Here is a 14346-nt window from a genome sequence, read left to right on the forward strand (position 1 = left end):
GCTCTAACTGTACAGCTCTGGCAAGTTGAACTCCTTTGTTCCTGTTCTCGCATCTGCTCTTCCTGCCTCACGGGGTGGTTCTGAGTTAAAGAAGGATCATATATATGGACTTCCTTTGTAAAGTACAAAGTGCTTTACAGATACTATGTCTTTTCCGATGTACTGTTTGCTTTTAGGTTTGAGTGATGTTAGTCTGTCTCCGTGAAGTTACCCATATAGGAAGTTCTTTTGTGTTTATTTTTACCAATTCTGAAATTAACATCTTATTAAAGTTTAATTTCTTTTTATTTTTTTCTCTTCAGGATTAACAATTGTGTTGGTGAAGATAATCATTGGCTTTTTCTGCAATTGTGTTTCTACACTGAACTTCTTACTTGCTATGCACTGATGTTTTCTTTCTGCCACTATTATTACTTTCTTCCATTAAAAAAGCGTAACTTGGTAAGAAATGTTTATATTCACTAATGTTAGAGCAGCTATAGCATACAGTTATTAACATGTTTTCTTTATGTTCAGAAGATTGAAAACAAAAGCAATAAAAATAAACCCAAAATTAATTAATCCATTAAAAATTAATGGATTTTAAGATATATTGGGATTGAGAAAGTAGACCCTAATCGGACATTACCTTTTAACCAGATCCATTTATGATTATTAGTGTTGAATGACTTTCTTTAAAAAGCAATGTAATAGATCTTTTGATATACAGTATATGTTTTGGTTTAAAATATCTACAATAATGAGAAACACTTGTTTCTTTTCAGGAATTAAAACTAGACTTTAATATTTTAAAGTTTTTCAAAGGAACTTTAAATTATTGAGGAAAAAACTTTTCCCCCTAACTTTGAACAATATATAATGTAATAATTATAAGAATTTGTAGGATGCTTCAAAAAGTTGTTATATATATCATTTGAGGAAAGACAGCACTTATCTTGCTTTGTAGAGGAAATACAACAGATATTAATAATCCTTGCCCAAAATAGTGTCAGAGGTGGTGGTATTGGTAATAGCTGCAACTAGGAGTTTTAAGCCCTTGACCATATATATCAACACTATGCTATGGCTTGTCATTTTAGTTCTTACTCTAATACTCATAACCACCACTTGAGGTGAGTACAATTTTTGCCCACTTTCATAGATGAGGAAGTAGACTCACAGACTTTTAATTAGTAGTTGTTAAAGGCACAAAGCTAAGAAGTGATTATTCAACTGGTTTTAGTTGGAGAGCTGGGATTTGAACCTGATTTTATGTTTTCTGAATCTTACCTTGTGTGCTTTCTTATAGAGCTGGTTTTTGAGTCTCATATTGTATGTCACTTAGACTTTGATTGTGTTTTTAAAATAATTGTGTGTGTGTGTATGTGTGTGTGTGTGTGTGTGTGTGTGTGTGTGTGTGTGTGAGAGAGAGAGAGAGAGAGAGAGATAGAGAATGCACAGGTGTGCAAATGTGCATGTGAGGAAGATAGAAAAATCTTGATAGGAAATTTTTCTCATTTATATTATTTAAATCTTTTATATTAAAAATAACAAGTTCAGTGGTGGTACACATAATTAAATTTTGGAATAAGGGAGAGAAGGTCTTTAAGTTCTATATATTTATATCTCTTGTACATATTATTTTATGTAATTAAAAGGACATTTGTTACTGTTTCTGGGCTGTGATTATGCTTATTAAATATAGATAATTGAGCCACTGCAATTATATACAAGTAACTGAAAAAAGTTCAGTATGGGAACTTTAAATATTGATATTTTCACAGTAAGTATTTTGTGTATGCCAGTACTATATATAGTTTTAGGAATATTTCATCTTATTTGTAGAATAATTTCTGATATGATTGGTACTGTATTTAGACTTTGTAAAAGGTTGTACATAGTTTCCCAAGAGTAACCTGTTTCAAATAATTGAGCCTAATAAGGAAAGCATTAAAATAAAATTGCCCAGTAAGATTAAGGTCATAAATTTTTTAATAGTGAGAGAGAAAATTTATTGCTGTTAATGAAAAGCTAATAGAAATTCTCTAGGAGGGAATGCATTGTATTATCTTGGAGAATTGGCAAACTATGGGCCTTGGGTTAAATTAGACCCTGTACCTATTTTTTTTTTTAAATGTTCATTTTATTGATTTTAGAGAGAAAGGGAGGGAGAAGGGAGAGAAAGACAGAGGACGATAGGTAGGGATGGAGAGAGTGAGAAACATTGATCAATTGCTTCCTGTATGCACCATGACCAGGATTAAACCCACAACCTGGTATGTGCCCTGATCTGGAATCAACCCATGACCTTTTGATATACTGCACAATGCTCCAACCAACTGAGCCCACACTGGCCAGGGCAACTATTTGGATCTTTAAGCTGAGTTTGCCAACCTCTCGTAGTGGAATGATCTTGGCTTCGTAAACAGATATACCTAGGATCAATGCCTGGCATTTCTTATTATATGTATAACCTTTGACACATCGTTTAATCTTCCTGAAATTGCAAGTTTTTTCTGAAAAATGTAAATTATTATGAGATTAAATAAGATAACACATGTAAAAGTACCTTGTATATAATATACATTTAATTTATGTTACATTTGATTTTGGTGAAAGCTTTCAGAAGGAAGGGACAATTTATCTTTGGCTTATTTTTAGGCTGTTTAAAAACATTACTGGAAAATTTACCAAAGACTAAAGAAATTCCAATACCAAATAAGAATAGAGTGGTAATACTCAATTGAAGGATTAGACATTTGAAATTACAAAATACAATTTTCTCTCCAAATGAAAGGTAGAAACGCTGGAAAAATTATTACTACCAATTTATATATATTTTTTAAATTAAATCTTTATTGTTCAGATTATTACATTTGTTCCTCTTTTCCCCCCCATAACTCCCCTCCTCCCAGTTCCCACCCCACCCTCCGCCCTCACTCCCCACCCACTGTCCTCATCCATAGGTGCACGATTTTTGTCCAGTCTCTTCCCGCATCTCCCACACCCCTTTCCCCCCCAAGAATAGTCAGTCCATTCCCTTTCTATGTCCCTGATTCTATTATAATCACCGGTTCATTCTGTGCATCAGATCATTTATTCACTTGATTCTTAGATTCACTTGTTGATAGATGCATATTTGTTGTTCATAATTTGTATCTTTACCTTTTTCTTCTTCTTTCTCTTCTTAAAGGATACCTTTCAGCATTTCATATAATACTGGTTTGGTGGTGATGAACTCCTTTAGCTTTTCCTTATCTGTGAAGCTCTTTATCTGACCTTCAATTCTGAATGATAGCTTTGCTGGATAAAGTAATCTTGGTTGTAGGTTCTTGGCATTCATCACTTTGAATATTTCTTGCCACTCCCTTCTGGCCTGCAAAGTTTCTGTTGAGAAATCCGCTGACAGTCGTATGGGTATTCCCTTGTAGGTAACTGAGTTTCTTTCTCTTGCTGCTTTTAAGAGTCTCTCTTTGTCTTTTGCTCTTGGCATTTTAATTATGATGTGTCTTGGTGTGGTCCTCTTTGGATTCCTTTTGTTTGGGGTTCTCTGCGCTTCCTGGACCTGTAAGTCTATTTCTTTCACTAGGTAGGGGAAGTTTTCTGTCATTATTTCTTCAAATAGGTTTTCAATATCTTGCACTCTCTCATCTTCTGGCACCCCTATATTCTGATGTTGGTACGCTTGAAGCTGTCCCAGAGGCTCCTTACACTATCTTCGTATTTTCGGATTCTTTTTTCATTTTTCTTTTCCGGTTGGGTGTTTTTTGCTTCTTCACTTTTCAAATCTTTGACTTGATTCTTGCGCTCCTCTGGTCTGCTGTTGGATGTCTGTATAATATTCTTTATTTCAGTCAGTGTATGCTTAATTTTTAGTTGGTTCTTTATCACAACATCGAAGGTCTCATTAGATTTCTTGTAGATCTCATTAAGTTTATCGGCAGTTTCTAGAAAATTATTGAAAGACCTTAAAAGTGCGGTTTTAGCTCTATATCCTCCACTTCTGTCATGTTTCTTTGTCTCCGCATTTTTTATGCTTTCTTGGTGCACCCCCTTGTGGTCTTTGTGCGCCGTCTTGTTGTAGTTAAGCCTTGATTGTTGTCGGTAATACTGGGGGTGATTTGACCTCCAGGCCAACTGGCTATGAGAATCAGCTGTGTCTGCAGTGGGAGAACTTCTGTGCTGGATCTCTAGGGCAGTGCTAATCTAGCCTTTGCCTAAGGCTATCCTGCAAATGCCTCTGTGCAGGGCTTGGGCGGGCTGGGCCCCGGGGGATCTACAGGGCGGGGGGGCGGGGGGGAGTGAGCAGTATGGCTGCTCTCAGTCCCATCCCCAAGGGCTCTGCCTCTCAGAGTCCCAGCAACCGCTGCAAAGCTCAGAGAGAAAGCTGCCTTCGAGTTCCGACCGAAGCCAGACAGTCCCGTTTGAGTCTGGGTCCCTAGAGACTCACCCGGATCTGGAGCTCAGAGTTTGAGACTCCCTCCCGATTGAAACAGACAATTGCGCCCTCTGCTGCCAGCCCGCTCCGCATGCACCTCCGCACCTTAGTATCTTACTTCAGCACTGCGCCTCCTCTGAGTCTCGGTATGCTATTCTCTTTCCTCCTAGTTGTAGAACTTCCACTCAGCCAGCCTTCCTGTGGTTCTGGATGATGTCCGTTCCGCCTTTTAGGTGTATTTTTGAAGTGGTTGTTCGAGGCAGCAAATTCCGGTGTTAACCTATGCCACCATCTTGGTTTCTCCTGTTTCCAATTTACATTTTTAATGGATGTTGATAGAAGACTAGCAGCATAGTAAAAGTTTATTAAGAGATTAAAAATCTAGGAGGAAACGATAAAATGAGTATAAGTTGGGTTTTGAAAATTCAAATCAGATTTTCCTTAAAGCCATCAATTATAGAAGCAATACAGGTGATTTTTAATTTTAAGAAATCATAAGAACGTTAACCAATAGGTTTATCAAATAGAAATCAAATAATTAGCTCATGTTGGTTGTTAATAAGCATCTTAAATAATAAGCAATAAATTATAAATAGTTCTAATTAAAAATTGACAGAGATATTCTAGTAGTGTTGAGCAGGAATTGTTCTCTAGACCAAGGATCCTTATTGTATTAAGTAGGGTGCTTTCATAATTACCTTCATGTTAGACATAATGAAATTGAAACCCAAAGAGGTTATGTTATGACATTTCCAAAGTCATATTGAAGAATTTAGTATGTTTTAACCTTGTTTATGATATATTCTCTGAATCATGAAGTGATTCATATATTATCAAATTAGATATATGGAGAACTTTACCGTATGTTGCCCAATATAAGAAAAGATAATTTTGTTGGACTAAGTTAAATTCATAAAAATAGTGTGTTTATTGTTGTTGTTTCTAAACTACTTCAGTTTACTAGAGCAAAGCTAAATTCTAGGACCAGAATCCTATCTAATAAAAGAGAAACATGGTAATTAGCCTACGACCACTACCCTTCCCATTGGCTAATCAGGGCAATATGCAAATTAACTGCCAGCCAAGATGGCGGCCAGCAGCCAAACAGCTTGAAACTAACATGAGGCTTGCTTGCTTCAGTGACGTAAGGACTCCAACGTTCCCTGCCTGCCGCTGCCGGCCTCTGAGCTGCAACTCTAAGCAACTATGTTACAAATATAGAAGCTAAACAAAACCCCAGAAACCTGCTTTAGTCGCCGGGCTTCAGCCAGCAGGATCGCAACATTGTTTCAAATACAGAAGGTAAACAAAGGTCAGAAACCTGCTTTCAGCAGCGGAGGCCTAAGAGCTGCAGCCTCAGAGCTAAAGCTGGTCCAGCATAAAAAAAAAAAAAAAAAAAGGAGCGGTTGGGAGCTTCAGTCACCCGCCAGCCGGAAAACAGCCCTTAGCCCCTCACCCAGGCTGGCCAGGCACCCCAGTGGGGACCCCCACCCTGATCCAGGACACCCTTCAGGGCAAACCAGCCAGTCCCCACCCATGCACCAGGCTTCTATCCTATATAGTAAAAGGGTAATATGCCTCCCAGCACCGGGATCAGCGGAGCCGCGAGGCCTCCCGGCACCGGGATCAGCATGACAGGGGGCAGCGCCCAAACTCCCTGATCACCCTGCTGCTCTGTGTTTGACAGGGGGCGGGGCCACAACCTCCCTATCCGCCCTTCTCTGTTCGTGACAGGGGAAGGCGCCACAACCCCCTGATCAGCCCTGCTCTGTGCCTGATAGGGGGGAGCTCCCCAACCCCCTGATTGCCCTGCGGCTCTGTGTGTGACAGGCTGCGGTGCCCCAACCCCCTGATTAGCCCTGCTCTGTGTGTGACAGGGTGCAGCGTCCCAACCCGCCCTCACCCCCCCCCCCCCCCACGGGCCCTGCTCTGTGTGTGATGGGGTAGAGCCATAACCTCCCCATCGGCCCTGCCCTGAGTGTGACAGGGTGTGGTGCCCCAACTCCCTGATCTGCCTTGCTCTGTGTGTGACAGGGGGCGGTGCCCCAACTCCCCTATCGGCCCTACTCTTTGAGTGACGGGGGAGCTCCCCAAACCCCTGATGGGCCCTGCTCTGTGCGTGACATGGGGGAGCTCCCCAACCCCCTGATTGGCCCTGCTCTGTGCATGACAGGGGCGGCGCCCCAACTCCCCAATCAGCCCTTCTCTGAGCCCGACGAGGGGCTGCACCTAGGGATTGGGCCTGCCCTCTGCCACCTGGGAGCAGGCCTAAGCCAGCAGGTTGTTATCTCCCGAGGGGTCCCAGACTGCGAGAGGGCACAGGCCAGGCTGAGGGACCCCCCTTCCCCCCGAGTGCACAAATTTTTGTGTACCGGGCCTCTAGTTATATAATTAAGCCTGGAGACCATATTTTATAATTTATATATCCCCAAATTCCCAACGATCTGAAGCAAACCAAATGTTCAAAAGGCACTTAATATTCTTTGAAATAAATTCTAGTCATTTTATTGATTTAGATGTTGATAATTTGAAGCTATATTAGAATATCTGGATTGGATGGATTGACTCTGGTATCATTATAAATTATGCCTCTTTATCTGTAGTAAAGTATTTTTTCTGTTATTAATTTGTGGTATAATATAAATGTAGAACTAAAAGACACAAGATAGCCGAAACCGGTTTGGCTCAGTGGATAGAGCGTCGGCCTGCGGACTGAAGGGTCCCGGGTTCGATTCCGGTCAAGGGCATGTACCTGGGTTGCGGGCACATCCCCAGTGGGGGATGTGCAGGAGGCGGCTGATCGATGTTTCTCTCTCATCGATGTTTCTGACTCTCTATCTCTCTCCCTTCCTCTCTGTAAAAAATCAATAAAATATATTAAAAAAAAAGACACAAGATATTATTGTTGTTTACATATTATGTGCTATAATGCATATGTTATATGAAGTCAATTTTCATTAGAGTTATCCAAATATCAATGCTTCTCCTAGTTCTTCATAAATATCTAACTTCTTTCTGGAAGTATGTTTTCTGCCTATTTGTGCAAACCTGCTGGACCACATTTTCCTAGTTTGGTTCACCTGAAAATGTTTTATTTCTATTTTATTTCTGAAGGGCTTATTTGCTTGAAGTAGAATTATAGCGCGTGGAGTTACTTTTTGTTATTAAAGGTGTTATCCCGTTGTTTCATAGTTTCCGTTCTTTCTATTGTAAAATTTGTTGTTAGTCTTATTGTTACTTCATTGAAATAATGTATCTTTTCTTTGACTGCTTTTATGATTTAGTTAATTATTTATTTCAACTTTATTGAGGTATAATTGACCTACAAATATAAATATTTTAATTGTACATAATGGTGATTTGATATACATATACACTGTGAAAAGGTTTCCTTCATCCAGTTAAGACATCCAATTAATTAATTTGGTGAGACTACTTGAGTTCTACTCTCTTAGCAAATTTTAATTTTACAATACAGTGTTATTAACTATGGTCACCATGTTTTACATTAGATCCTCAGACCTTACTGTACTACCCTTTTAACAACCTCTCCCTGTTCCCCTGCAGCCCCTGTGCCTACTGCAGCCTCACGGCCCACAGTTCCTTTCAGGGTGCGCGAATTCATGCATTGGGCCCCTAGTATTTAATATAATCCATGGAATAGCTTTTCATTTATTAGTATCTTCATTTTTTTTTCATCAATATCTTATAGGTTTCACTGTACTGATCTATCACCTTCTAGGTAAAGTTATTCATAAGTATTTTATTCCTTTTGATTTATTTGAAAACAGGATTGTTGTCTTAATATTTCTTTCTCATAGTTACTAGTGCATAGAAATGCAACTGATATTTGTGTATTTATTCTGTCTTCTGTAACTTTCCTGAATTTGTTTACTAGTGCTAAAAATTTTTTGGTAGAATCTTTGTTTTTTTTCTATACAATATGTCATCTATAAATAGAAATAATTTTATTTTTTCCTTTCTAATATGGAGGCCTTTTATTTTTTTTTCTTGCCTAATTGCTTTGACTTCCAATACTATGTTGAATAAAAGTGGTGAAATGGGCACCCTTGTCTTTTCCTGATTTTAGAAAAAAAAGCTTTTGGCCTTTCAACCATTAAGTATGAGGCTTCTGTGAGCTTGTCCTATCTAACCTTTATTACGTTGAAGTATGTTCCTGGTATACCCAGTTTTTTGAGAGTTTTGTCATAAATGGATGTTGAATTTCATTAAGTGCTATTTTTGCATCTGTTGAGGTGATTATATGATTTTTGTCTTCCATTTTGTGAATATAGTAAATCACATTGCTTGGTTTGCAGATGTTAAAGCATCTTTGCGTCTTTGGAATTAAATCCCACTTGATCATGTTATATGATTCTTTTAATGTGTTGTTGAATGTGACTTGCTGATATATTTTAGATTTTTGCCTCTCTGTTCATCAGGAATGTTGGCTCTATTTTCTTCTCTTATGTAGGTTTGGTATTAGGTAAATACTGGCCTTATAACATGATTATGGAAGTATTTCCTCTTTAATTTTTTTGAAAAGTTTAATGAGGATAGATGTTAATTCTTTTTTAAATGTTTGGTAGAATTGACCAATAAAGCCATCTGGTCCTATACTTTTCTTTTTTGGGAGGTTTTTGGTAATTGATTCAGTCTCCTTAGTAATTGGTCTGTTTAAATTTGCTGTTTCTTTATGATTTGGTCTTGATGGCTTTCATGTTTCTAGGAATTTATTCATTTCTTCTGTCCAACTTATTTGTATGTAATTTTCATGGTAGTCTTTTATAATCCTTTATGGTATCATTTGTAATGTCTCCTTTTCATTTTTTATTTTATTTATTTGAGTTCTCTGTTTCTTTTTGAGTGAGTGTAGCTAAATGTTTGTCTATTTTGTTTATCTTTTCAAAAACCCAGCTTTTAGTTTCCTTTATTTCTCATTTTTTAAGTCTATTTTATTTACTTCTGCTCTTTTCTTTCTAATTTTTGGCTTGGTTCTTCTTTTTCTAGTTTACACCTTTTTTTTTTGACAAACAATAGGAGAAAGTTCACCTTGATTCAGTCAACAGTGTATGTATAGCAAACACTTCTAAAGCTCAATAACAACATTGGTCTGAATACCGCAGTTCTTTTGATGATGACATTTATTGCATTTATTGAGATTTTGTAAGGAATTATGCTTATTGGGTTTTGTTTTCGTGAAAGACTCGTTTCAGTTTGCCTTTTCTCCTATAACGTAGTCCTTCAGGACTGTCAGCTAAAAAACATAGGTGGTTAATGTAGGTTGTGCCTTCTTATTTTCCCAGCTCTGTGATAGTGGAGAGAGCTCTGAGCCTCCATTTTTACTCAATCTTTCATAAGTACCGCTTATGAATTGCCAAGTACTTTAAGGTAATAAAGCAGTGCAGAATGTCTGAATCACCTTAATGCATTTTTACTCTCTCAGGGATCTTGGCCCTTTAAGGCCTAGTTAGTTTGGCTATTTTCCAGTGTCTTCAGTCAAGCAGTTTATTTTTCAATAGATTTTATCTGGCTTTTAGTACTGTTCTTATTGGGAGGGTTAGTCTCATACAATCTCTTCCCTCATAGGTGTCATTGGCACTAATGTTTTGTTTAAACGTTTCTTCCCAAGAGATTCTAATCAGTGCTGCCTAACTTTACAACTCCAGGAGGCAACACTCAGAGTCTGTAAATAGTACCCTGGGGAGTGGTGCGGAGCAGTATTCTCTGGCCATCAGGGCTGAGAACTGTTGTGCTGTAGGGAATGAGGCTTGTGATGGACTTTATAGTATAGGCAGAGATTAGCCAAATGGAGACATGAAGGAAGTTGTTGCTGGATAAAGGAACAATAAAAGGCTTGAGACAATACTTGGAGTAACTGGTTTTAAGATCAGATCTGTTCTATAATACTGTAGCATATATTTCTAAGACTAAATAATAGAACATTGTGTTTATAGTAGCAATTCTTTTGAGGATGGCATTTATTGTATTTATATAAAGGTAGCAAAAAAATTATCAGTAATTTCAGTACAAACATCACCATTAACATTTTTAAAAATAAATTTTAGCCGAAACAGGTTTGGCTCAGTGGATAGAGCGTCGGCCTGCGGACTGAAAGGTCCCAGGTTCGATTCCAGTCAAGGGCATGTACCTGGGTTGCGGGCATATCCCCAGTAAGAGATGGTGCAGGAGGCAGCTGATCGATGTTTCTCTCTCATCGATGTTTCTAACTCTCTATCTCTCTCCCTTCCTCTCTGTAAAAAGTCAATAAAATATATTTTAAAAAAAAATAATAAATTTTAAGCTCTATCCAGTTTGGCTCAGTGGTTAGAGAGTCGGCCTGTGGACCAAAGAGTCCTGGGTTCAATTCCAGTCAAGGGCATGTACCTTGGTTGCAGGCTCCTCCCCTGCCTAGGCCCTGGTCAAGGCTTGTGCAGGAGGCAGCCAATTGATGTGTTTCTCTCACACTGATGTTTCTTTCTGTCTTTCCCTCTCTCTTCCACTCTCTCTTCCACTCTCTCTAAAAATAAATGGAAAAATATCCTCGGGTGAGGATTAACAAACAAAAATAAAAACTACATTTTTATATTGGAATAGTCTTCAAACAATCCTGCCCCATACACTTTTTTCTGAGTCATTGCCTGTGTCTCTGTCATTTTTCTATGAAACGACCAAAATACTCTATTCAGCCCTTTGCTTTGTTTGTAAAATTGGTGTAGTGTTAGAAATCTTATTCATTCTCCTGTTACTCTTTTCATTATTTGGGATATGGCATAAAGATCCCCAATGTCCCTAGCTATCTTTGGAGATTGTATTAATGATTAGTGTGCATCTTTCTTGTGGCAGTAATAGTACAGTTAGAGCGTGCCATAGACTTTGACCCTGTATTTTTCTGTCAGCCAGGGGAAGGGAAAGCTTTGGTCTACATTTTTCTTTATACCCTTTCAGGTAGGTAGATGGCAGCATAGTATCTTTTGTAGCCCATCTCTAAATTCTAAACCAGAGTGCTTATTGTCTAGATGGGAAAAGAAAGTGTTAACTCAAATTTTACTTTTGTTTTAAGGTGAACATGTTTATTCATTAAACAAAAGAAAAAAATGAGTTGCCCTTTAACCTTTGTTGTAATGACACTTAACCTGTATTCAGTAGAAAACTGGTACATTCTGGTTAGGCTCATGGGAAAGAGAAAGTTGAAAGAAAGCAGGCTGTTCACAGGCTCTGGGAAAGGAGGGTGTGGGACCCTTGATTTTCTTCTAGGTCTGTCTCAGCATTTTCTTTTCAGGCGAGTTCTTTCTATGCTGAATTGTTTTAATTGCTTTGCAACTGCCCCACTGTTTTTAGAGTAACTTAATGCTTTTTTAGATTTCTTCTTAATATGTACTTTTAAAATATCTACCTATCATGGATTTTTAAGGATATATATGTTTTTGCCATGTGGAATTTTGAGGAGATACTTTAATATATCCTTTAATGATGGAAAGAGGTAGTAGCAGGTATTGAGATAAGGAATTTATTCATCATGAATCAATGCCCAAAATAAGGATTTATTTTTAAGCTGTAAATATTATATACATTCTGTCTTCTACTAAAAGAGGCCTACGAACCTAAGGAGAATTAGTATTACGATTTTCTTTATAAATAGTATCTTAAAAATACCTCAAAATTCTCAATAATAAGACAAAACTTCATATGTACAAAAATTTCAGAAGCTCAGGTATAGGTGTCTTTCTAAATAAATGGAATAAATTAAATATTTTTGTTAGAATCCAGACTTTAAAATCAATAGAGTATAAGCTTTGAGATAATTGGAAAAGTTTTTCAGATAATGTGTTAAATTAGTTTGACTATCGTTTGCATGTGTAATGCCAATATAATGTTAAATTTCACTTATACAACCTCTCCTGAAACTAATGTCTTGCTTAGTTATTGGTAGGAAAATCATTTTGAAGATTTCAGAAACCTGTCATTTGGAGAGTGATTTGGCATTTTCAATAAATAAAAGAGATGGATATTAAAGAAATGAATTTTCCTTGATCAAGGTCCATATTTGTTTATTTTTCACATAGTTGTCTTAAGTGTTTATAAGCAAGTGCCTGGTCTCTTGATATATTTTTAAATTATAATAGTGTATTCCACTTTATTGCATGCTAATTGTTTACCGAAACCAATTTAGAAATTTAAAGTTTTTTTTGTTTGTTTTTTAGTCCTCATCCGAGGATATTTTTCCTTTGATTTTTGAAGAGAGTGGAAGAGAGAGGAAAAGACAGAGAAATATTGATGTGAGAGAAACTATCAATTGGTTGCCTCTTACATGAGCCCCAACCAGGGCCCAGGCCAGGGAGGAGCCTGCAACCCATGTATGTGCTCTTAACCGGAATCAAACCTCTGACCCTTTGGTCCGCAGGGTGACACTCTATCCGCTGAGCCAAATTGGCTAAGGCTAAAGTTTTTCTTTTGTTTATTTTTTTTTAAATGACAGACTCATCAACCAAGAGATTTTTGTTGTTATTAATCCTCAGCTGAAGATATTTTTCCATTGATTTTTATTATTATTATTATTTTTAGAGAGATTGGAAGGGAGGGAGCAGGCAAGAGAGAAAAATATTGATGTGAGAGAGACACATCAATTAGTTGCCTCCTTTATGCACCCCAATCGGGCTGGGGAACAAACCCACAACCCAGGTACGTGCCCTTACTGGGAATTGAACTCTTGACCCTTCGGTGCACAGGGCCAGTGCTCCACCACTGAGCCACACTGGCTAGGGCAGAAATTTATAGCTTTTTAATTAAATGTGAAGGAAGGTATCACTATACTTAAAGAATATACTTTCTAAAATTCATTAATTAATGTGTTGTTCTGTAACTATTTCACTAGTCATACATTTCAGAATTTTTACCTTATATTATTCTGGATTTGTAAGCCTTTGATGAGTGAAAAATGCCGACTTACTTAAAATATTCCTGAGGATAAGTAGTAGGTTCCTATTGAACATGTATGTGATTGAGATTCAAAGAGGTCCAATAATTTGTTTAATCAGAGAATTTTCACTAGGCAGAGGTGTTATTTAGGCCCATTTCTTTTTTTCTCTAAGTTACTGTTCTCTCAATTGTACCAAGTTGCTATTCCACTTTTTGCATTTTCCCCTGGGCAACTTCTTTACCTGTATTATTGTAGCAGTGCTCTTTTAAAAACAGTGAGAAAATGCCCAAGCAGCACAAAATCTGCGCTTCAGAGAAAGCTCCCGATTGCCACATTTATACTTGGCTGCTTTCATTTTTTATTGAGGTGACCAATCTTTACTACTTTATATAATACAAAGGTAAACTTTACAAGATAAACACCTTATAAAGGCATTTTAGTAGGTTAAAAATATTGTCAAAATATGTACCTGCTGGCAATCACATATTGTAGGCAATACTATCTTTGCACATGAGAAAATGAGATTTTTAAAAAGAATTAATTGTGGCTGTTAATGTAGAGATTATGCAACTAACCATTTATGGCATACCACTTTAGTTCTAAAGTTACGTCTTTTCAATTTTTTTTTAGATGAAATAGATTCAGATAATTTCTAATTGATTATCTTATACCTACTTTTATGTAAGGTCCAAAAACTAATATACCAACATCATTTAATGTTATGGGGAGAGTGACAGAAGGAGGAAGGAAGGGAGAGAATTTCAATAAAGGACATGCTGCCAATATTCAAAAGAGGAAAATAAATAATGTTTATTTAGCAGACCAGCCAGCTTTTCAGCTAGGAAGATACGTTATTGTTATTCCAATGAGCTCATATCTAATAGTGTTGCTAGGGATTTGATGTCAGATATCTAACCATGTCACAGAATTATTTTCCTAGTTTTTTGGCTAATAAAGAATAGAAATAGCTAGACCTGGTTGCAGATAGCTTGCATATTGATAAATCCCT

At 37.3% G+C, this 14346-nt stretch overlaps 1 protein-coding gene across 5 annotated transcripts in view; it reads left to right on the plus strand.

Annotated features, from left to right (window-relative positions):
• ZDHHC21 (zinc finger DHHC-type palmitoyltransferase 21) overlaps window positions 1–14346 on the plus strand; it is a 58432-nt gene that overhangs the window by 20827 nt on the left and 23259 nt on the right. For all 5 annotated transcript variants that reach the window (XM_059656638.1, XM_059656640.1, XM_059656639.1 and 2 more), the window contains one exon: window positions 303–441. In XM_059656638.1, coding sequence (XP_059512621.1) covers window positions 303–441 — 139 coding nt within the window. The remainder of the gene's footprint in view (window positions 1–302; window positions 442–14346) is intronic.

Source organism: Myotis daubentonii, chromosome 11 (genome assembly GCF_963259705.1).
Source record: "Myotis daubentonii chromosome 11, mMyoDau2.1, whole genome shotgun sequence".
Classification (NCBI taxonomy): Eukaryota; Metazoa; Chordata; class Mammalia; order Chiroptera; family Vespertilionidae; genus Myotis; species Myotis daubentonii.